This window comes from Siphateles boraxobius, unplaced genomic scaffold, assembly GCF_051911475.1.
Source record: "Siphateles boraxobius isolate OS27281-9 unplaced genomic scaffold, OSU_SipBor_1 65, whole genome shotgun sequence".
NCBI lineage: Eukaryota > Metazoa > Chordata > Actinopteri > Cypriniformes > Leuciscidae > Siphateles > Siphateles boraxobius.
The window spans coordinates 10,990,372-11,015,756 of record NW_027509192.1 but is presented as its reverse complement, the minus strand read 5'-3'; the positions used below and the strand labels follow the sequence as shown (position 1 = coordinate 11,015,756).

Sequence of the window (25,385 nt, the reverse complement as noted above, 5' to 3'; positions counted from 1 at the left end):
TGATGACAAAGCTGAATTTTCAGCATCATTACTCCAGTCTTCAGTGTCACATGATCCTTGATCCTTCAGAAATCATTCTAATATGATGATTTGCAGCTCAAGAAACATTTATCATTATCAATGTTAAAAACAGATGTGCTGCTTAATATTTTTGTGGAAACCGTGATGTATTTATTCTTTGATGAAGCAAAAGTTCAAAGGAACAGCATTTATTTGAAATACATTTTTTTCTATTGATTAGTTTACTTCATCCTCACTGAAAAAAGTCTTTAAAAACAAATGTACTGACCCCAAACTTTTGAAAGGTAGTGTATATTAGTCATTTACTTCAGTTATAAGTTGTCAAGACCTTCTGAAAAAAAAAAAAAAACCCCAGCAGCATTCAAACCTTCAAACAGGTCTACTGAACAACTCTCCCCATATGCCATTGGTCAAACAAGCAGATAGCTCCGCCCCAATCATTGTTGCTATATTAGGCTTATTGAATTCTCAACAACAGTTGTTCTAGCATATATTAGATTCTGGTTTAAAGGACAATTCCAGCCAAAAATGAACCTAGGGCTAAATAACACATGGGTACCGAGTCTTCCGTTCTCTGGGTTGCGTTTTCATGATAATCGAATGTACTCAGTTTTAACGTTAGCTTTAGTTTAACCACAGATTAGCTTATAAGGCTAGTATATGGGGCATCGAATAAGTAAAAATAAAAATCGCTAGTTAATACCACTAACAAGGCTCAAAATAGCCTCACACTAACACGGTAGCATAATTAGGGTCTCTACCTGCAAACCAAAGCATTGAGAACTTTGTAAGTGTACAGACAGTTTAATAAGAAGATATTTTATAAAGACAGTACACTGGGCGTATATAGGCAGGAGCCATCTTTGGAAAACAGTCTCGACCAGTCGAACCACGAACGCCGTGCTACGTGCTGGTCGATAGTCACAGTTCAGCTCATGTAGCACGGCGTTCGTGGTTCGACTGGTCGAGGCTGTTTTCCAAAGATGGCTCCTGCTTAGTATATACGCGAAGTGCACTGTCTTTATAAAGTATCTCCTTATTAAACTGTCTGTACACTTACAAAGTTCTCAATGCTTTGGTTTTCAGGTAGAGACCCTAATTATGCTACCGTGTTAGTGATTTTTATTTTTACTTATTCTATGCCCCATACACTAGCGTTATAAGCTAATCTGTAGTTAAACTAAAGCTAACGTTAAAACTAGGTACATTCGATTATCATGAAAACGCATCCGGTCGACTCGATACACATGTGTTATTTAGCCCTAGGTTCATTTTTTGCCGGAATTGTCCTTTAAAGGGTTAGTTCACCCAAAAATGAAAATGATGTCATTAATGACTCACCCTCATGTCGCTCCAAGCCCGTAAGACCTCCGTCACTCTTCAGAACACAGTTTAAGATATTTTAGATTTAGTCCGAGAGCTTTCTGTCCCTCCATTGAAAATGTATGAACGGTATACTGTCCTTGTCCAGAAAGGAAATAAAGACATCATCAAAGTAGTCCATGTGACATCAGTGGGTTAGTTAGAATGTTTTGAAGCATCGGAAATACATTTGGTCCAAAAATAACCAAAACTACGACTTTATTCAGCATTGTATTGTCTTCCGGCTCTGTTGGGGATCCGCGTTCACGAGTCCGCAGTGACACTGCTGACGTAAGACGCTGCTGACGTGTATCTGGTGCGTCCGTGTATTCGGGTTCAAATAAATATGGCTGGGCAAAAAAATGCAAATCTTCCTCTGTGTGGAAATCCTTAGACATGTTTGTGAAGATTGTTTTGTTTCCAGCGTGCGTCTCCCTCAGACTGTAAACGAAACTCGGGCGCACCAGACACACGTCAGCAGCGTCTTACGTCAGCAGCGTCACTGAACGCGGATCCCCAACAGAACCGGAAGAGAATACAATGCTGAACAAAGTCGGAGTTTTGGTTATTTTTGGACCAAAATGTATTTCCGATGCTTCAAAACATTCTAACTAACCCACTGATGTCACATGGACTACTTTGATGATGACCCTATTTTCTTTCTGGACAAGGACAGTATACCGTTCATTCATTTTCAATGGAGGGACAGAAAGCTCTCGGACTGAATCTAAAATATCTTAAACTGTGTTCTGAAGATGAACGGAGGTCTTACGGGCTTGGGGCGACATGAGGGTGAGTCATTAATGACATCATTTTCATTTTTGGGTGAACTAACCCTTTAAGTATGAAGGCTCACATTTTGTGATATACAACCAAATTAAATTAATGTAGATTGTTAAGATCTTAAAAGCAACAGTAAAACCCAACAGCATTCAAAAAGATAGCTCCGTCGAAAGCTCACGCCATTGGTTAAGCCACTGCTGCTGTTTCAGGCTGGTCGTGATTCTCAAACAAACAGAAAAAATGTTTTGTAAACACTTTACAGGGAAATCAACCAACAAATGGCTTACTTAGTTGTCTCTGCATATTAAAATGAGACAGAAGAAAGTATTTTAGCATATTTTAGCTTCAGGTTTAAGTATGAAGAGCCACATTTAGTGACATACAACCAAAGAAAATGATTCATGCAAGTTGTTAAGATAATATTAAAAGCCTCAATAAAGCCAATATCATTCTCCTTCAAACCCTCATAAACACTCAGGGTATTTTTGGGCAGGGGGGTGGTATTGTGGGGCACTGCGGCTGTGGCCGGGAGACGCCGTGTGTAATGCAGGCTGTTAGTGATGTTAAATGAAGCTTGAAGCCTGGCTGACAGCAGCATTCCTCCACAGGCTCAGCGCTGAGAGAGGAGGAGAGGGGCCAACAAGGGCAGAGTAATGGTCTAAGAGAAACCACGCAGGACACGGCGCTCGTTGCGGCGGACGGGCCATTATCTCATAACGGCCATTATCTTAATGGGGTGACCGTCCGATATGACAGATATCACAGAAGGACTGACACATAAACAGTTTTTATAAGATGAATTTACCAGTGTACAATCTCTGCGGTAAAACACAATTGACCCATAGCTGTATACTGATGTAAATAACCTTGTCAAGGTGGGTTACAGTTGTTTTTTATGTGTGTGTATATTGTTGAATGTTGTTACAAAACAAAAGTTTACTCACAAATACACAAGTACACTATTTTCCTTCCTATATTCATCTGCGATGAAAGCAATGCGTAAATAACTTTCCAGGACATAACGTTTTTCAATTCACCCTTTATGAATAGGATAACATTGTCAGTGTTAAATAAGGTTTGCTACAAAGGTACATCATATAAAACTGTTAAATATATATATAACTTTATGACTCTGAAAATACATAGGATGGTCTTTCACGAAGCGCAAGTCTCCGCTAGTCTCTTCAGGTCAGGTAGATAATGTTCGCTTCGACAAATCGCCTGCCGCGCTCGCTATGTTTCCAAATCCTGACCGATTTCAGTCCATTACACAACAGTGGTAGCAGAACTGCAATAGAAGAAAAGTCAACAGTTTTGTTGTAAAAGTCTTTTTCTAGTTTGCGTGTGCTCAGTTGGAAAAACTCCTTACATAGCTTAGGTATGTGTTTTTTTTGTTGTTTTTTTGCTTGTGTTTCTCGAGGCTGAAGCAGCTGATGTGTGAATTGTGTGTTCATATTGGAAATCCTTCCCCACAGAAATTGTTTGTCCGTATTTCTTTGGTCTGTAAAATTTCAATAGATCCTTACACTTTTCACGATCCAAGTCGCAAACTTTTCTGCATTCGCCATCGCACTGATCACTTGCCCGTTTTGGCATCGGCAAACAAAGAATTGGCCGGTTCCAACTCTGATTGACAGCACAGGGGGATCCATTCCTCAAGGTCCACGTAAACTCCATGACGAGAGGTCCTCACCCCTTATCTTATGAGACTGAAGGACTAATGGAGAGACTGACAGACAGGGCTAACAGGACTATGATGAATGTTCCCCTCCCCCGCACCGCTGTAGCTTTGGAGAATGACAAGGTTCTTCCATACGTTGCACCTCTCTTGGGAAAATCTTCCCCCACTGGCGTCAGGATACCTGGGATTTAACAACACAACAGTTAGGGTGTATAACACAATCCAATCACTTATGCATTTTGAGAGGTTCTGGTGTTGTCCCAAATCCAACCCTTGTTGGACTCTAACCAAGGATGTAGACAAATCTTCAAGGTGTCTAGAAAAGGCAGAAATGTATTCTTTAATTTGAATAAAAATCCTTTGATGTCAGTGATACTAACAGCTAAATTGTTTTAAGTATCTAATAAGAATTTTGTAAAACAGCTTTTTGATTGTAGTCTTAAGCATCAAAATAAATCAATTAACATCTTTTAAATTATCTACCACATACATTTATATAATTAAAACTACAAATATGGACATTATACATTGTCATTCTGTCTGTTATCTTGCTGCTAACAAGCAAAGTGATTAACCTGCTCAGATAACATCTTACACAAGTTACTACACATAATCATGGACAACGTTGGCTATCATTCACTGTTTTCAGTTGCGAATTTAACTTATGCGCAAAATGAGAATCTCGCATAAAATATTTGCAATTAAAGCTGTGTTTCCATCCGGTGAGTCAAAGAGATCAAAATCTTCACTTCCTAGTAAACTGGCGCTAAATATATCATAAAATCTGGAGAAGCCATTGTATACAATAATTTTCGTATATAATAAATTACTTGCATCTCAGAGCACAAAGACTGAATGCAATTAACGCATTTTGGAGAAAGATGCCTTCTGTTTGGGAATGCAGTCGTGTAAGACAGTTCTGGAAGGTTATCATACCGAAACGCTTTGACGACAGACTTTGCTCTGGCATTTCAGAACAACCAAAATAGCATTTCAGATGCTGTCCAAATGATTACTGGTTAGTCCAGTTATAACATCCCATGGCAAAGTCACATGATGTTTTTTTATGTGCATTGAGGAATTTATTCGGTAAATGCGTTTCCATCGTAGTTTATGTGCATGTTTTTTTTATTGGATAAAAAATGTATCCGACTGAAATGACCGCATACGCATTTTTACAATTTATGCGAATCTTGCCATTTCCATTCAGCAGTTCCCTTTCGTTGTCACTTACGTCGGATGACGACGAATGGGGTTTGGCTTAGAACGTCTATCGCCCACCTCGTGGGTATAAAAGGAGGAAGCCGGCAACATGCAGATATGTTTTCGCTTCAGAGCCAAGAGTATTTCTTCACTCCACGGTCATCTCTGACTTCGCTCTACTAGACGAGCTTCTCTCTCCGGTGTTGGTGTGACGGCGATCTGCAGCGAGCTCACAGTGCCTGCTGTTCTGTGCAGTGATCTGCCAGTGTGTGTGTGTCCCTGTGCACTTCAACATCGCAGAGTTTTTTTTCTCCTCTCATAAAAGATCTTTTTAAAGACGGCTCGCCCGTGCATTTCTGGTTGCAGCGGACTGGTATCGGACTCTGATGGGCACGAGCGCTGTCTAGTGTGTTTGGGCTTTGATCATGCTTGAACAGCACTCGTGGGTGACTCATGTTCTCGCTGGGAACGTGATCATCGCGTCATATATAGGTCGAGACTCGGTGAACTCGCAAGAGTGAGAGTCCCCTCATCCACCCCCCGATCTTCGGCTGGTGGCCAGTGTGACCTGAGGGTGTTGGTCTGGCACAAGGCGCCGACTCTGTGTCCGCGACCCCAGCCCCCCTCTTTAATGACGGTGCCCGCTAGCGAACTGATGATTCCACCAGTCTACCCTCGGGTGGCCCGTGTGTTTTCATTTGAAGCTACAGAGGATGATGCTGTGTCTGTAGCAGCATCACTAGGTGGGCTTGATTCTTCTGGAAATGACGACTCGTCACACCTGCCACCCTCTGGTGTGCATACGGCTGTGCCTGAGTCTAATCCGGAGATGACGGCCATGCTTTCCCGGGACAATTGTTTTTTGGGTGAGTTTTGGCTGTAGTTCTTTTCGTCTACACTAATCTGTGGCGAAATCCTATAGTGCCACAGGACAGGCAGCCGCCTCACTGCATCCCATGACCGTTCTGCTGGTCTACCTGACCCAGATGCTCATGTCCATGCAGGAGGGCGGGACTGACCCGAGGCTCTTAAGTGAGCTGCGTGTCGCCACTGACCTTGCTCTCCGAGCGACGAAATTGGCCGTACGCTCTCAGAGTCAGGTGATGTTCACCATTCTGGGGCTGACCGGTCTGATGTGCACGATGTCGGGCGGACCCGTCTGCTCGACACCCCCATCTCCCAGGTCGGCCTCTTCGGCGGTGCGGTTGAGTGCTTCTGCCCAACAGTTCTCAACCGCCCGTGAGCAGATAGAGGTTATTCTGCCCGACGGCCCTGCCGTCCGCTCAGATCCCTCAGTCTGCCCACCGCCGAAGGCGCCCTCCCACGGTTCCAACCCCGCCCGTTCACCATGGCCTGGCTCTAGAAGACTGTAGGGGGGCTGCCACAGCCCTCTCCAGCCCCGCCCCCCGCTAAACGCCGGGTTACCTCCGGGGCGCTCCCTTGCGTGCGACCCACTACAGCAAACACCGTCTTTTGGTTGTTTTTATGTGGTTTTTAGGCTTTATGTTTATGTTTTAAGTGATTTGTTGAACAATGTGTGCATGTGTGTTTAACGACGGAGTGCAGAGATGTGGAATCTGGGGTCGTCTTCGAATCTCTTTTTATTTGTTTTTATCGCCACGTTGGTTTGCTGCATTTGTCGAGGGGCGATAGCTGTCCAGCAGCATGGATATCGTCTCGTGTTTGCCAGAGAGCTTCTCTTGTCACTGCGTTCTTCAACCGAGGGTGAGATACCGACAACAATACCGGCAGAGATCTTCGTGCCTCTCCATATTGTCCGGAATCCCCCAAGGCGGCCATCGAGGAGGAAGAGAGGTAGGAGGGGAGGTATCATACGCAGAGTAAAAAAGCTCTGTCTGGATGACCGACGCCGGCTGCCTCCTCTGCCCTCTGTCTTTTTATGTAATGCGCAGTCCTTGAGGCGCAACATCGACGAGCTGGAGAGCTTGGTAAAAGTAAGACCAGAGATCAAAGAGTGCTGCCTGATAGGGATCACTGAGACTTGGCTAAATGAGAGCGACCTGGATTCCGAGTTGGCGCTCACTGGTTTTGGCTGTCCCATCAGACTGGACCGCTCCAGGGAGACGACAGGAAAGAGCCGGGGAGGAGGTGTCAGCTTCTATGTAAATCAGAGGTACTGTAAAATTATTCATGTGAGGGAAAAAATCTGTACTCCTGATATTGAGTTACTCACCATCTCCTTACGACCGTTTTATTTACCACGTGAGTTCCCTCAGTTGTTTTTTACGCTGATATATTGTCATCCCCGTGCTAATGCTACTGCAGCCATACAAGTGATCATGGACTTATCTCAGCGGTTGGATACTATTTGCAGGGACGCTCCCAAATTTTTCATGGGGGATATGAATCATGTTCGTTTGGATAAGGTCTTGCGGACATATGACCAATATGTGACTTGTACAACCATGCAAAGAAATACCACACTTGACCTGTGTTTTGGTAATGTAAAGGCTATAAGTCTCTTCCCATGCCAGGGTTGGGGGCTTCATACCACAACAGCATCTTCCTGGTGCCAACGTATGAACCTTGTATCAGACGTCGGGAGGGGGAAATAAAAACTGTTAAACTCTGGACAGAGGACAGTATATCCTCCCTCCAGCCATGTTTTGAGTGTACGGACTGGGAATGTTTTTTTGATGGTTGTGGGGATAATATTGATGAACTTTCGGACACTGTTTCGTCCTATGTCTCCTTTTGTGTGGATACTGTTATTCCAGTCAAAACAGTTATCACCTTCTCTAATAATAAACCATGGGTCACCAAAGATTTAAAAACAGTGATTAATAGGAAAAAAAAAATCTTTTTTACTGGTGATGCATTGGAGAGAAAGTTTGTATCTAGGGAGGTTAGGACTGAAATAGTAGAAGCCAAAAGTAAATACAGGGAAAATATAGAAAAACAATTTGTAAATGGTGATCTTAGGTCAGCATGGCGGGGGATTAAAACTATGGCTACAATTAACCAGGGTGGTAATGAACCCAAGCAGCATATTAGCCTCAACAATGTTCAGGATGACTGCTTGCCGGATGCTTTCAATAATTTTTTTTTACGATTTGAAACATCTGATTGTACGCATGATGTCTCTAGGCTGAAAAACTCCCTGAAACCATGTAATGATATTAAAATATCTCAAGAACAAGTTGAGGTTCTTTTTAAAAAAACAAAAAAGAGGAAAGCCTCAGGCCCGGACCTTATTTGCGGTAATACATTACATCACTGTGCTGGACAACTCAGTGGTGTCTTTTCACATCTTTTTCAAATGTGTGTCGATAACTTTAAGCTCCCAAATATCTGGAAATCTTCTATTGTCATTCCTATCCCCAAAATCAATAAAGCTAGGGAATTACAAGATTTCAGACCTGTAGCGCTTACTTCTCTTGTAGTAAAAAACCTAGAGAAAATTCTAAAAGAAGATGTTCTTAAAGCTGTTGAGGGCAAACTTGATTCTTTTCAATTTGCCTATCAAAAGAATAAAGGCGTGGATGATGCTAAGCTTTTTATTTTGGATACACTTTATAAGCATCTGGAGAAACCCCAAGCTCATGCCAGGCTCTTATTTGCTGACTTTTCATCAGCTTTTAATAAAATGCAGCCTCCCATTTTGATTGAGAGGCTTGCTTCTTATTTTAATTTGTCCGACCAGCTTTTAGCCTTAGTTTTAATTTTTTTGACTGATAGGACACAGAGGGTTCTAGTAAATGGGGTCACATCCAAAACGCAAGTCTCCAATACGGGTTCCCCACAGGGCTGTGTACTTTCCCCGCTACTGTTCATTTTATATACTGATAGTTGTAGGTCTTTTAAAGAGGATAGTTTTCTTGTCAAATTTTCGGATGATACTGCTCTGTTGTCACTTCTTCAAGGCACTTGATTTTAGGAAGAAAGTGACAAACACTTCAGTATGCACGATTCACGGTGAGGACGTACAGATCTTAAGTCAGTATAAGTATTTGGGTACGATTTTTGATTCTCAACTGAAGTTTGAAAGGAACTCTGAATCAGTGGTCAAACGGGCCCAGCAGAGAGTACATTTATTGCGAAGGATAAATTCGTTCGGGGTTTCTAAACCTTTATTGTGCACTGTGTATTTGTCGTATATTGAGAGCCTTCTTACTTTTTCTTTCATTTGTTGGTTTGGTAACATTTCAGTGAAGGATCGAAACTGTTTAAATAACATTGTGAAAGTCTGCTCCAAAATTATTGGAATTCAAATGCGCGACCTTAACTCTCTTTGGGAGAAACGTGTTCTTCAAAAAGTAAAAAGCCTGATGAATCAACATCATATTCTGGGGGATGAATTTGTCCTTATGTCATCAGGTCGGCGTTACTTGCAGCCCCCTAGAAAAACCAACCGCTATGGTAGATCATTTATTCCCTCAGGAATCAGTCTGTTAAATATTGAGCTGAGGAAATAATTATGGACTGATCTGGTTTTTGGCACTATGCACTTTAGGAGTTACGGATTCGGAACTTGATGTTTCTTTTATTTATTTATTTATTTATTCATTTATATATATATAATCTGTATTGGACCCAGACCATATCATGTTACTCTGGTTATGCATTACAGGCTATGGCTGTGGGAATGGTTGTATGTATAAACGGTGTACTGTAGGAACTGAATTGCCCCTTGGGGATTAATAAAGCTATCTGTATCTGTATCTGTAAGCGGCACTTTTTAGATGGGCTGCTCAAAGATGAGACTCAGTTCTTTCCAGGAGTTGGTAGCAGGGCCACTCCTTTCCCCGGTGGAGGGCTGGGGAAGAATCCTTATTCAGAAAGAGCTGACTCTCTCGTCTCTGAGCATACAGTGTTCTCGGACGACACAGAGCACCGCCCACAAGCCGTGCTCTCCTCGTCCCCCTCTGTCCCAGAGGCGGTTTACACGGTGTGCCGTCCACGGACCGCTTCGCCCCTTTCCCCCTCTGTCGCCAGACCCCTGACAGAGCAGGCCCCCGTGGAATGCTGGTCCTTCTCTGGCCTCCTCTGTCAGGGTGCGGTTTTGACCTTGCCCCCACACCGGGCCACTATGCCGTCCACATCTTGGCCGGTCATTCCGCTTCGCTGCACCACCGGGGGGACGTCTGTGGTTCTTGATGCCGCTGGTAGAGTTGGGAGCCTGCCTAGAACTTCCCTATCTGTTCCGCTGGGTCGCGCGAACCATCGGCTCGGCTATGCGATTCAGTTCGCACGGTCTCCTCCCCGCTTCAGGGGAGTCCGCTCCACTTTGGTCGATGGCTATGCCCCTATCATGAGAGCGGAGGTTGCTACCCTACTGGCGAAGGGTGGTGATTGAGATTGTCCCTCCAGCCGAAATGAGGTCCGGGTTTACAGCCCCTACCTCATTGTCCCGGAGAAGTCTGGTGGGTTACGGCCAATCCTGGACCTACGCATCTGAACTGCTCCCTTCACAGGCTGCCGTTCAAGATGCTCCTGGCCAAACGCATTTCTGGATGTGTGCGGCCACAGGATTGGTTTGCAGCGATCAACCTGAAGGACGCCTACTTTTATGTCTCTGTTCTCCTTCGACTCAGACCATACCTACGGTTTGCTGTCAGGGCGCGCGCATATCAGTACGCTGTTCTCCCATTCGGGCTTGCCCTGTCTCCTCGCGCCTTCACAAGGTTGTTGAGGCAGCCCTTGTTACTCCATGGGAACACGGGGTGCGCATACAGAACTATCTCGGTGACTGGCTGTCTTAAGCTCACTCCTGAGACCAGGTTTGCGAATACAGGGACCCAGTGCTCTGGCACCTAGCTCGTCTAGGTCTTCGGGTCAACTGGGAAAGGAGTAAACTTTGCCCCGTGCAGAGGAGCTCTTTTCTCTGTATGGACTTGGTCGCCTTCTCCACTCAGCCATTGCTGACTTGCCTGAGACTATCAAGCGCAAGGGTGCGGTTCCACTAAGTTTTTTCAGAGGCTCCTGGGGCATATGGCATCTGCAGCTGTGGTACGCCGCTCAGATTGCTTCATATGAGACCGCTTCAGCTTTGGCTTCGCGACCGAGTCCCGAGGTGGGCATGGCAACACGGCACCCTCCGAGTACCAGTTACTCCGACCTGCCCTCAGTACTCGAACCTCAGTTTTCTACGGGTCCGAGTGCCCCTGGTACGAGCTTCCCGGCATGTTGTTGTCTCAACAGATGCCTCCACGGGCTGGGGCGCCATGCGCAATGGACATGCTCTCACACTCTCATGTTGAGCAGAAATGCTCCTGAAAAATTCAGTGAAATTTATCACACCAGGTGTTGAGCAGAAATGCTCCTGAAGTTCAGTGAATTTCTTCACACTTAGGTGTTGAGCAAGGTTGCTCCTGAAGCTCAGTGATTCTCGCATGTAGTGTTACGCAGTATGGCATGTCTATTGCCTCGAGTTGCTGGCAGTACGCCTTGCCCTGCACCGCTTCCGGGCGTTGCTCAGGGGTCAACACGTACTAGTCCGATCAGACAATACCGCCACAGTAGCGTACATCAACCGTCAAGGTGGTCTACGCTCGCGCCATATGTCGCAACTCGCCCGCCACCTCCTCTTATGGAGTCAGAAGCATCTGAGGTCGCTTCGAGACATTTTCTTTCCCGGAGTCCTGAACTGTGCAGCCGACGAGCTCTCACGGCTTCAGCCCCTCCCTGGAGAATGGCGACTCCATCCCCAGTCGGTTCAGCTGATTTGGGACCAGTTCGGGGACGCACAGATAGATCTGTTTGGCTCTAACGACTCAACCCATTGCGCCCAGTTTTATTCCCTGACTGAGGGCACGCTCGGCACGGATGCTCTGGCGCACAGCTGGCTGCAGGGCCGCAAGTATTCGTTTCCCCCAGTGAGCCTTCTTGCGCAGACCTTGCACAAGGTCAGGGAGGACGAGGAGCAGGTCATTCTGGTTGCCCCTTACTGGCCCAACCGGACCTGGTTCCCCGAACTAGTACTCCTCGCGACAGCACCTCCCTGGCCGATCCCTCTGAGGAAGAACCTTCTTTCTCAGGGACGGGGCACCCTATGGCACCCTCGTCCCGATCTCTGGAACCTCCACGTGTGGCTCCTGGATGGGACGAGGCAGGTTTGAGTACCCTACCACCAGCGGTAGTGGCTACCATCACTTCCGCTAGGGCGTCGTCCACGAGACACGTCTATGTGTTGAAGTGGAACCTCTTCGTCAGCTGGTGCTCTTCTCACCGAGAAGACCCCCGGAGATGCTCGATCAGCGTTATGCTTTCCTTCCTTCAACAGGGGTTGGAGCGAAGACTGTCTCCCTCCACCCTGAAGGTCTATGTTGCCACCATTGCCACACACCATGACCTCATCGAAGGTAAGTCAGTGGGGAAGCACGACCTGGTCATCAGGTTCCTGAGAGGAGCGAGGAGATTTAATCCGCCTCGCCCTCCTCTCGTTCCCTCTTGGGACCTCTCAGTGGTTCTAACTGCCCTGAAGAGTGTTCCATTTGAGCCCCTGCAATCAGTCGAGATTAAATTCCTGTCTATGAATACAGCGCTCCTGGTTGCACTGGCCTCCATCAAGAGGGTAGGGGACCTGCACCAGCTCTTTGTCTGTTATGGTGGGAAGCTGAAGGGAAAGGCTCTCTCCAAGCAAAGGTTGTCTCACTGGATAGTGGACTTCATTGCTTTGGCATACCAGCAGCAAGGTTGACCGTGCCCCCTTGGTGTGACTGCCCACCCCAGCCGGAGTGTGGCGTCCTCTTGGGCTCTAGCGCATGGCGCCTCGCTAACAGACATCTGCAGAGCTGCAGGCTGGGCGATACCTAACACATTCGCCAGATTCTACAATCTCCGAGTGGAGCCAGTGTCCTTTCATGTCCTCGCTTCAACCAGCTAGTACTGGACCCGCTCAGGTGTATTCGCTTGCTCGCCATTCCACTCCACGGACTGGATAGGTGCGATTTCTCCTCAGGTGAGCTTCTCCGAAAGCCCTGAGTTCCTCCAGCACTCCTGACGTCGGCGCCAGAGTCTATTGCCTGCGTGTCGGCTAGGTGCCTCCCGTGTGCATGGTCCCTCCTCTGAGCGACCCCCACATGTGTATTTCCACTGTAAGCCTCTCTGACCATGTGTCTTTCCCTTCGCAAGCCACCTTGCCACCCCTGGGGTTGAAATATTCCACCTGTGGCTGGACACCCCAGTGTTCTCCATATGCATCCCTCCGGGTCATATTTGTATTCTCTAAGTCATCCGACGTAACTCGGAGTGACAACGAAAGGGAACGTCTGGGTTACGTATGTAACCCTCGTTCCCTGAGTAGGGAACGGAGACGTTACGTCTGCCTGCCACTTTCCGCTGTACCGCGGGGATCGCCTGAGCTCAGTCTTGGCTCCTCAGCGAAGAAACATATCTGCATGTTGCCGGCTTCCTGCTTTTATACCCACGAGGTGGGGCGGAGTTACGCTATGCAAATTCCGCAGACCCATGGCATTTCTTTGCCATTGGCTCGTTTTGTATTACTCAAAGTAGATAGGTGTTCTAAGCGAAACCCCATTCGTCGTTATCCGACGTAACGTCTCCGTTCCCTACTCAGGGAACAAGGGTTACATACGTAACCGAGACGTTTTTTATGCGATATCCGAATATGCGCATGCAAATAGATGGATGGAAATATAGCTATTGTTAATCCATTGGGGTATATGGCATGACATTAGCCTTTTTGACAATCAAGTCAATGTCGTGAGTTGTTGTTTTGTTTTGTGGCACTTACTGTGGTTGTTTTCACTCGGCCTCCCGGCTGTGCACACGTCCAGCCCGTTCTGTTTACCAATAGGTCACAGCCTTCGTCATCCAAACAAGGCATCATCTCACACCACTGTCTGCTCCTGACAATATGCGCTGTTAAAAGAAGAGGAAAACAAATATGAAGAGGAAGTTAAATACGCAGACCAACATTCGCAACCTATTTTACTTCTGTACGTCTACAGATTTCTTTTTGAAACAGACATTAAATTGAAATTAAACGCAATTAAACAATCTTATTTATTATCTATTATTTGAATCAAAGCGTGGCCTCTATATGACTGCCAATTAGTGCAACTGAAATGCAAAAGAATTGAAATTATAGTAGAAGAAATGAATCTAAATAAACTAAAGTTTTAGCATTATATATGAATGCCATTAAGGTCAAGTTTAGTTAATAAATATAAAATTGTCATATGACATAAGTCATTCAGAGGTCAAGACATAGTAGAATAAAGACATTTCATGCAACAAAGGAAAATAGCAATGAAAGAAAAGAGCTCCAGCACTTGGCCTAATATCCTAAGCCTTTCTCTTTGGAACAGATCGCTAAGGTCCAACAGTGAGAATTTTTTCCTGAGGTAAGATTGTTTTTGCACTTAATCAAACATAAATGTCTATTTATAATAACTAGGGCACCCTTACATGTTCATTTGCATACCGTGACACCCCAATTGGCCCTTAGAGAGAGAGAGAGAAAAGGGAGGGAGGAAAGGAGGGAAACTGAAAGAAAATGAAACGGAGAGAGAGAGGAAAAACAGTACATTTGTGAGGTAGAGAAAATTATAATCAGAGTGAAATATAACCCAGGGAAGCAAAAGTACATAAATATCAGGGTGGCAGATTTTGTACGTTTGGAGAAAGGCTAACAAAGTATTTGGAGAACAAGCAGATACAAATGGAGGCGAAATGTCATTCTCACCAAAGGAAAAGGCACGTTCTTAAAGGTAAAAAATAGTTGTAGAGATGGCTTCCAAACTCAAAGTAGTTTGTTATGTAGTGAATGTTTCCCTCACAGCGTCTACTCTAGGGACTAGCTTCTGCTACTAATCTCCAGCATTAGTATTCACTGTTATGCCCTGGGCCATAACGACAAATAAAAGAGCCTTTCATGCAAATTTGGTACGTCTTCATTCTGTAGGCATGATTCACAAAACCGTAGGATGCAGCCAGTGGTGCTCTGATCTACACTTTGAGTTTAGCATACTATTAAACATCAGTCTTACATGTAGCCTAGTTTTATTTTTTATTTTTAAAATATAATTCAGGCTTGGGTGCTGGTTGGTTGGCTGGTTTCATATTGATCATTTACATTTTTACATTTACCTGACGCTTTTATCCAAAGCGACTTACAATTGCTATATTTCAGAGGTTGCACGCCTCTGGAGCAACTAGGGGTTAAGTGTCTTGCTCAGGGACACATTGGTGTCGCACAGTGGATTCAAACCCGGGTCTCTCACACCAAAGGCATGTGTCTTATCCACTGCGCCATCACCACCCCAGAGGGCTTGAACAGAGCATGGTTTAAACGAGTGCATAGAAGTAAAGTTTGTCAAGACAAACAACTTGGTTGTAGTTTAAAAAGTTTTTTTAATAGTTTAAAAAGGCTTGAAAGTTGTGTAGGCCTTGTACTTTATAGATAGTTGGATAGACAGATGGAAGGATGGACAGACAGGCAGATGAATGGATAGATAGATAGATGAATGGGTAGATAGATATGGATGGATGGATGGATGGATGGATGGATGGATGGATGGACAGATAGATATGATAGATGGATGGAGGGATGAAGGGAGAGACAAATGGATTGAATTATAGTCCATGATCTTCATTGGAAGTATATGGGATTTTTCATACAATTTGCTCTCAGGGAAAACCGTAAGTCAGATCAGAATATAAATTAATAGCATCTCATGTCAGGCTGAAGGACATGAAATGCTGGAAAGCTCTAGGAGCTGTTATATTTTATAAATGTCTGGTCTTGCTTTAGGGATTTGTCAAGCCAACATTCTGTAATAATGATGCCCCTAAAACCCTTTATTTCACAGTAAAATAGTCAGCTACTCCGAAAACCCCCCACATCCCACCACTAACTCATTCTCTGCTTGTCTCTGGAATAACGTTGGATCACTCCAGCCTTCAATGATGCATGACACATGACAGATCATCAACATTTTAACACTTTAAAAAACTAAAGTCAACAAATCCACAAACAACAGCTAAAGAGAGTCCTGTCAGCACAACACGTAAGCTCTCAGACTCGCTCTCTAATGAGCTGTCCTCTGTCTCCTGGTATTGAGCATTGAGACTGTCCCTCCACTGATGGCAAAGAGACTATGACAGAGTGCACAAAGTGCCTCTCCAAATCAACACATCAAAGAACTCTGGGAACTTGGAGGTTTTGCTCAAAGGGGCACAAAAGTAAAATTAAAGTTGCTTACTGAAAGCAAAATGTGACATTGTTCAGATAATATGTAGGGCTGAAACGATTCCTCGAGTTACTCGATTACAAAAATTCCTCGAGGCAAAAACTCTGCCTCGAAGCCTCGTTAAATTCCTATGTAAAATGTAATTCACTATACACGGATCTATACTATAGCGCGTGATACATTTTGAATTTATTTGGCACGATGGCGGGGAGTAGCGATGTCCATAAACGGCAGAGAATGTCTAAAGTTTGGGATCATTACATACTTAAAAAGGAAGAGAACAAGGTGCAATGTGTCTACTGCGAAGTAGACCTGGCATACCACAACAGTACGACTTCAATGATTCAGAATCTGAACCGAAAACATCCCCTCCATGCTCTCACCAAGCGTCACTGAAACATAACCTAATGGTCTGTTCACACCGAACGCGAATAGAGCGTCAAATAAGCGTCTATCGCATTTAGTTAGACGCTTAAACATTTGCTCGAGTTAAAATTTTTCAACGTGCGCGGAAGACGTTCGCGTCATTCGCGACGCCCGGCGCGAATGATGCGTCTATTCGCGTATTTGCACTGACTTTGTATAATCTACTCGCGCAAATAATTAAAGTTGCGTTCGGTGTGTGAACCCCTTCACTTACACACACACACACACACACACACACACACACACACAGACACAGACACACACACACACACACAGACACACACGCATACACACACACACATGCACCCTCGTCTCTCTCACGCGCCAGTCAGATCAATTGCGGCAATGCATCACACATCACATATGCTTAAACTTTCATGTAGCCACGCAACAATAATTTCACCATGCATTCACTGTATACACCGCGACGTGATGGAGGAACACATATTGTATTGCAGTCTTTGTGAGACCTTGTTTGTATGTCACGTCTTCCAAATAGTTACAGACAACAACAAAAAATGAAATTCCCCAGCCTGCTTCGTACTTTTGGGGAAGACATTTTAATTGGCTACCAAAGTTATTGAGCATAGAAAATTGTTGGCACTTATACTAAATGGGTAAAAATTGCAATAAATAGGCCTAGTTTTGGAGCCAAATGTTGGAGTTGGAATAAGTTTTTTTTGTTTGTTTTTTGAGAAATAAAAGCCAAATGCTTGATCATTTTACAGCCACATCATTTTCGTTATGCATTATTTGTTTTAGTTGTTTAAAAACACACAAAAAATTATCCGATTACTCGATTAATCGATCGATTAAGTGCTAGATTAATCGATTACAAAAAGAATCGATAGCTGCAGCCCTAATAATATGCTTTTATCTGATTCTGAATGGAAACACCTCATTCTTGCTTATAATTTATATAACTCAGACTACTATATATATACTTATATAACTCTTATTTTTGTGTTGTATTAGTGATTGTGAAGCACCTTGGGCAACAGCTGTTGCATTAAATGTGCTATATAAATAAACAACACATGAAATGAATGAATGAAAAGACTATAAAAGATTTTATTATAAATTATTTTTATTGTTAGATGCTGGAAATTGAATCTATTGAATTGTAATCTGTATATTTGAAGTATCCACACGTTGGGACTTAAATTATAAAAAGGCAAAAACAAATATCAAAATAATCCCTGCAATCAATTCTTGCGAGAAGACTTTCTTGCTAGCTACTCATGCATCTCTCATGCTGGTACAGATGGCATCTAAATTGTGGCAGATCACTGAATACCTCCATTATCACACCCAAAATGATTTCTAATTCTTTTTTCTATACATACAAATATGCAGTGTGGTGTGGCTCTGCAATTCACAAATATTTAATCATTAATCAAAATGATTCAATACAAAAAAAAATAGATATTTGCATTTTCTGAAGGAAATATCAGTGCTTGAAAGTCAGCGCAAGAATAGTAGTATGTTTAAGAAGTTTTGTTGGATGTATATGAGAAAGAACCCACAAAATGACATTGTTTTTGCAGTGTAAAAGCAGATGCAAGAAAGAAATGACTAATCACAAATCAGTATGCAAATTGATTTAAAGAACACCAATCACAATGAATATTAGCCTACAATTAGAAAATGTAAAAAAAAAATTACAAAAAATAGCTGGAATGTTACAAATGATTCATTTGAATCAAAGATTTGATTCTTTTGAAATGAATCATCGAAACTGATTCACAGAAATGAATCAAATGTATAATATTGCTTTTGCGACTTAAGTTTAAATCATTAATTTTAATTGACAAATAAAAAAAACATTAAAATCATCACAATATTGCTTAATTTTTATATTTCCAGCACCATCATTGTGAATACCATTGTGAATATTAGATATCTTGTCTGACCCTACATGCAAGCAGTGTAATGGCAAATTCTGGGTATTTTTTAAACCTAAATTTGTTTTTTAAAATGGGGTCTTCACAATGTTCCGAGGAAAGGTAGATCCAGTCCTCAAGGCCCTGTCATTCCTGCCCCAGTTAAGACTTTAGCTGTGACTGATGACCGATGCAGAGGCTGGACTCAAGATTTATCGGGACAATAAATGAGATGGGCTGCTCATTGCAGCGGACTGCGATTACTCAAACGTTTGGCACAGAGGAGAACATCAAACATCTGTCCATACATTTTTACAGCAGACACTGCTTGAGGATTCTATATGTTTAACATTCACAGAAATGCCACACACTAGTATTCAGATCAGCTTTGCTTACACAGGAAATGTCCATAATTTACAAGTAGCACATCCTCTTCTTTATAATGAATTCATGAGCTTACATTCCAAACAGTTTCTTCACCAAGCCCCTTCTGTTCTCAATGTTAAGCCCCCCACTGTGATGCAATCAGTGAGGGGATTTATGTCATGAATTGCCTAGATAATGAACTGGATGTGAATAACAATTAATATTTTCTATCTATTGTTTTGCGGCAATTGTTTTTACAATGACATTACACTTGTATTTTCAACACAGCTTTTCACGACACTGCTGAATCTTTTATTGCACGACCATTGAATCAGATTCACAAACGAATAAATCTTATATGAATTTGTCAAAAAGGCTCACAAGTTATTGGTTTTAATCAGTCTGAATGCATCTGAATAAAGAAAAATCTAAATTCTGAATGAGAAATCTGAATGAATCTCTGGAGACTCACAAGAAGTCTGATGAATCCTTTTTGAATGAACTCACTGGATCAGTCAGGGCTGCGTTTCCCAAAAGCATCGTAAGCCTAAGCAGATCGTAGAACCATTATTAAAAATTACAATTACAACATTAAACATAATTTGATTGTTTAGTGATAATCTTAATACATACTATTTATAATCAAATGTATACACACAATATTTAGTATTTACTAATATACAACATTTTAATGTTTTAAAAATTAAATCCATTGTATAATCTAATATTTATTTATTTATTTGCCATAATGAAATTCCAGACAATTATGTTGTTATGGTAAAAAAAAAAATATATATATATATATATATACAAATTTGCAACAGTTTCTTTGTTATAAAATATAAACATAATTTGATTGTTTAATGGTAACATTCAAATATTTGATTTATAATTGAATGTGTACACGCGCTATTTATTATTTGTTAATATAGCATTTTAATGTTTTAAAAATAAAATTTATTGTATAATTGAAAATTTTTGTAGTAATTTTATATTTATATGTTCTATAAATATATATATATGCACTGTAGATTTATTCTCATTTTATTACACTATCATAAAACTTGCTTTGATAATGAAATAGAATAATACTCTTGGATTAATCACCAAATACACAGATATGTGCACACTGCTGGTTCTCACTTAATTGATTCTAGAAAGCAAAATTAAGGTATTTTTGTGAGAGGATGTTTGTGTAAAATAATATATGAGGAGTCAAGGCGGAGAGTCTGTGTAATCTGTGTTATCATGGGCACACCTGCATACACTTCATCATAGGGCATGCTAATTTTTAGAGCATTGTGGAAACACAGAGGATGCATTATATAATTAGTTTCTAGTGGGACCACTTATGTCAAGTCTGTATTTATTTAGTGGGTGAGCCAAATAACAATATATTTTGTGTCCTTATGTGTCCTTTTAAAATATAAAGCCATGCCAGCAACTGCAACCCATATTAAAATGTAACGAATGTAAATGGCAATTCCAGCTTTTGTGATTTTTCCAGATGAAACGAGCTCCATCTTGACTTAGGTATCTTGATTGATGGCGTGGAACTTCCCTAGCCACTCCCGGATGTTTTGGGGAGCCGATATCCAATTTGTAATGCTGCCGCATAGTACCAGCGATATGAGGCAGATGCTTTGAATTGGCTGCCTGGGGTCAGCCCTGACCTATCACATCCATCTAGGCTGTGTGACTAGGGAAACATCACTAATCCTTGGACTGACATTCCGAATTCGATTGAGGAGTCAAAGATATGGAATTCGTGCAGGAGCTCTGTGAGCGGGACTTGATTATCCTGACACCTGGCTGACGATCACCTTGTCTAATTGTTAAAATGCTCTCCTTCCCCTGACTTTCCGCATCGTTTTCGGGGCATATTCCAGCTGTCGGCTCTCACCTCCTCGCTAGCACCAGCTGAGGGAATTGGGTTCTGTTGCTGTCACTTCGCTCCCGCTTCCAGGCAGAATCCGCAGTCCCTCTGAGTCCCAACATGCTGCAGCCGCCTCTTGTTTAGCTTTTTCAGTCTGATTTGATATTGATGCCAGACTTTCCAGGCCACTTTGATTCTGTTCTACATGAAAACTTCATGACGGTTTAATTTCCTTTTGGTTTGATGATAAATTCATTTTAATTGTCATGTCGATGTCATTACCCAAGACATCTTAACAGATTCAGGAGAGCAAATGTGTTTTCGGCTCTGCTTTTCTTGTTATTCATATTACATGGAGGCGGTTTGCAGTTAGAACTGACCTGTCAGTGTACTTGTACAAGTGAAAATTTAATTATGCTACGAACATGAATTAAACATAATTCCAGCCTGGTTTCATGCCAAAGAATGTTGTTTTTTCCATGGTTTAGTCTGTGTCCTTAATTTTATATTGAACACCACTGTTACACTGAATACAAGTTTTGACTATATATTACCAAAAAAAAGTTTTTAAAAGAAGTTTAAAATTATAAAATGTATTTGTATTATTATTCCTGTGATGCAAAGCTGAATTTTCAGCATCATTACTCCAGTCTTCAGTGTCACATGATCCTTCAGAAATCATGCTAATATGCTGATTTTTTTGCTCAAAAAACATTTCATATAGTTAATATTTTTGTGGACACTGTGATTTTTAGGATTCTTTGATTAATTTCAAAAGAACAGCATTTGTATGACATATTTTGTAGACATATTTCTAGAAATGCAGCATTAGAAATATCTTTACTGTCACTTTTGATCAATTTAAAGCATGGTATAAAGCAAGTAAAAGTATAAATGTTTTAAACAATTTTACTGATTCCAAATTTTAGAACTGTATATTATATTTAAAGAATACTTCAGATTGTAAAATGTTATATAGTGCAACTCCCGAAAAACTAATGTTATTTGGTAACGCTTCATTTTACAGTCCTGTTCCCCATGTACATACTATGTACTTATTATAGTAATTACAATAACTGGGTAATAACTAGGTACTAACCCTGAACCTACCCCTAAACCTAACCTTAACCCATGTACTTACCTTATATTACCCAGTACTTTCTTAAGTAAGTACACTGTAAGTACACGTAAGTTAACGCACAGTAAAATTAAGCGTTATTACCTGGTACTTTCTTAGGTAAGTAAACTGTAAGTACACATAAGTTAACGTACTGTAAAATGAAGCGTTTCCGGTTATTTTAAGGTGTCATTGTTACAGTGTAATTAAATTTTTAAATACTAAGTAATATTAATTAACACCATGTACTTACTATAGTGTTAGGGTTAGGAAAAGGGTTTGGTTAGTTGCATGTAATTATTCATAATTTTCTGTTATTACTACAGTAAGAACATGTATCAAGGACATTGAAAAAAATAAAGTGCTACCAGAGTCATTAAATTGATAGATTTCTTAAAAATGGTATTGAATCAAGAACTTGGCATTTCATGCATTTTAAACTAGATTTTTAGTTTTAGATTTTTCCTTCTTTGCCATGCACAACCACTGAGTCACATGTGATCTAGTGTCATCTTGTTTTACTGGTCTTCAATGTGCTAAATACAAAAGTCTGCTCACCTCCCATCAGCAGGGCTTGTTTACTCAGCACCTGCTGTCATGCAGCTAAAGCTGGCGGTCTTAGTTCTAATACATAATGGCAGACGTGACGGCTATTCTTTCTCAGTATCAAAACCTGTCTGATTGCCTGCCTTTTATCAGATATAGCCATGGGGCACCGAACAAGATAAAACAGCCTATTTGCCTCATTTGAAGAGATCGGGCTATATTTAGCAGAGCTTTTTTTCTAAAGAAACAAAACGAATGAAGAAATCAATAATTCTTTAATAGCTGCAGACACTCAGAGAGCCAAATTACACAAAATTAAAAGCGAGTGGGGTAAATAGTTAAACAGCAAACGAACTGAGGAAATATTGAGGGAGCTGCGTTGTTCAAGAAAAACATGCAGGGGGTAAATTGTCAATTGGATACACTGAGATTTTCTTTTTAAGGCTTGAATTTATATCTGAAGATCAGAATCCATCGGTTGTTATGATATAACTGCATTTTTGAAAGGCCAAAGCCTCAAGACCTCTGCTCGCACCGATGGAGAAATTGTATCCGGCTATCTTGTTAGAAAAGGCCAACGTAGAGTGACTGATTTTTATTGTCAATTTGTAAGCCATAAGACAATTTTCAATAACGCCAATGAGGAATTACTGAAACACGACATCCACAACATTTTTTTTCTACTTGCATTGTTCTGTTTACACTCATTTTTTATTTTTTCATTCTTTATCGTTTCCTGGATTCTGTGCTATTTTATCATGCTTCTGCATTTCTACGACATTTTTTCAGCCATGATTACTGATTGGCATGTGGTGTAGCCCACTACAGGTGATGTAAGGTCGTAGAAACACGGAGGACTGTGTCTTTCAAAAGCAATTACTCAAGAACACCTACTTTCATCTGGCCACGAAGAAACTCCTACCTTACGAAATATGTCTTGAAATTACTCGGGTGTCATAGCAACAACTGAAGGCAAGAAGACATACGACCACATGAAGATAAGTGCAGGTCACGCTGAAAAGCAGTCCATGCAAGGCTAAAACTAATTTGAGGAAAAAGGAAATGCAACAAATGTACAGTACAAGTGAAAAGTATCATTTAAAAAGCTCTCGATTAAGTGGTGCCATTTGCTTCAAGTGGACAAATTCAGTTGAATCACATTAAAAAAGCTTCAGCAACAAGCTGAAATAAATGTGGTGAAATTAAAGAGCCAGTATTACATCTCCACAAGCGAGAGAAGCTCTCCTTTTGGGAAAGTTAAGTTTGTTCATATGGCAAACGGTAGTTAAACATACAATTTTCATTCACTTGTCATTTGTGTTTGCAAAAGTTTGGTACTGTAAAAAATAATGTACAGTGCAACTAACATAGTCTAATTTGAGAATGAATGATTTGTAATGAGACAGTAAATTTAATAAACCATTCAAATAGCACCGGACTTCAGGCGCTTTAAAACAACATCACCTTGTTTCTGCAGCGACTTTCAGCATGTTTAATAAGGATTTCAAACCACATATGAATGTAGCTCGTGTAGCATGTGATTTTTTTTTCCATTCACACAGGCTAAATCTGATCAGATTTCAATCAAATATGCACAAAAAATACGATTTGGACTGACAGTCTGAACGAGGCTTGAAATTCTGGTTCATGAATAATTGACTCAAATGAGCCAGTTCATTTAATGAATAGAGTCACTCAAGTAGTTACTTACTGGTTTGTATTCACTGAATCCATTACATTGATTAACATTTGACTCATTTACTTAATTACTTTCAGTTATGTTTGAATCCTATTGCAGCTTTGTGTATTTAAAGATTTTTGGAAACTCAAGTTTGTTCATATGACAACATGTAGTCAAGATTCACTTGTGTTTGAAAAAGTTTGCTATTTAAATAACACGCGGCATCTCGGAGCTAATCTCACAAGTCTAAATTTCCCCAGCGTCCGTCACCTCGTAACACATTCGCCACACGTGACCTCAGGCACTGATGAAACCTGCAGCAACATTCCAAATCCTGTGACTGACACTTCAGCCACACTCACTGAGCAGTGTAATCTCATGGATCACTCTGGAATCTGAAAGCCCCAGCTATGGCTGCTCTGGTGGGCTTAGAGGCAGTGGCACCAAAAGCCTGGATGAATCCCACCTCAGCCTCTCCTCATTCTTACCTTCCACACATGCTGGACTGGCTCTGGTAGTGCCGGCAATCTGGCCCTTCCTGCAGGCACACCTGGCCGTCTGCCGGGCGATGGTCCTCCTTGGCTGACTGCTGTCCCTGTCCAAAGTCATGATTTCACATGTACCTGCCACCAGCTGACCTGAATGAAGGACAAAGAGTTTAGATAAATGTTAGCTGATCTTTCAGTAACACCAGGATGACAATCAAATATTTTAAAGAAAACCTCAGTGGTGCCAAACTCTCCGCCACAATGCTTGAATGCTGTGGCTGGTTGCCAGGGTGTTGCTAATATGTTCTGAGTAGTTTTAGCACATTTATTTGAGGTTGCTAAGGTGTTCAAGATGGTTGCTAGGTGGTTACTAACCCATATCTGTAATTCCAGTCCCTAACTATAGCTCAGGTCTAGGGCTGCATGATTAATCAAAAAAAAACTGAAATCTTGATATGAGTGTGACATAGGCTGCGATGTAATTAAATAAATATATGCGAGACATGTTTCGGTGTTTTCAAGCGAGCAGCTCGTGATTTGTTTTTTCAGTGTCTCCGAGCGGCTCAGTTCACAGTAAATGCTGCTCCACATGAACTCAGTCTGGGTCGCTTATAATGTGCATTTGGGAACACGACATGCACCAACCATCTTCCAAAGTTGTATTGTAAAATTAAATGATTATTTAATTTTTCTTAAATATTTCACAGATTACAAATACAGATTACAAATATTGCAATTAGTCATATTTCTTATTTTTAATTTTAGCAATAATAAG

General features: G+C 41.7%; 1 protein-coding gene across 2 annotated transcripts in view; it reads right to left on the bottom strand.

Annotated features, from left to right (window-relative positions):
* Positions 1 to 2,948: 2,948 nt before the first annotated feature.
* Positions 2,949 to 25,385, bottom strand: part of tafa5b (TAFA chemokine like family member 5b) — a 56,526-nt gene continuing 34,089 nt past the window's right edge. The window contains exons 2-4 of one of the 2 annotated variants that reach the window (XM_077210940.1): positions 24,611 to 24,760; positions 13,767 to 13,894; positions 2,949 to 4,028 (exon numbers count right to left, since the gene is read on the bottom strand). In XM_077210940.1, the coding sequence (XP_077067055.1) occupies positions 4,020 to 4,028; positions 13,767 to 13,894; positions 24,611 to 24,760 (287 nt within the window). In that variant the 3' untranslated portion in view covers positions 2,949 to 4,019. The remainder of the gene's footprint in view (positions 4,029 to 13,766; positions 13,895 to 24,610; positions 24,761 to 25,385) is intronic. The other variant, XM_077210939.1, reaches the window with a different exon arrangement.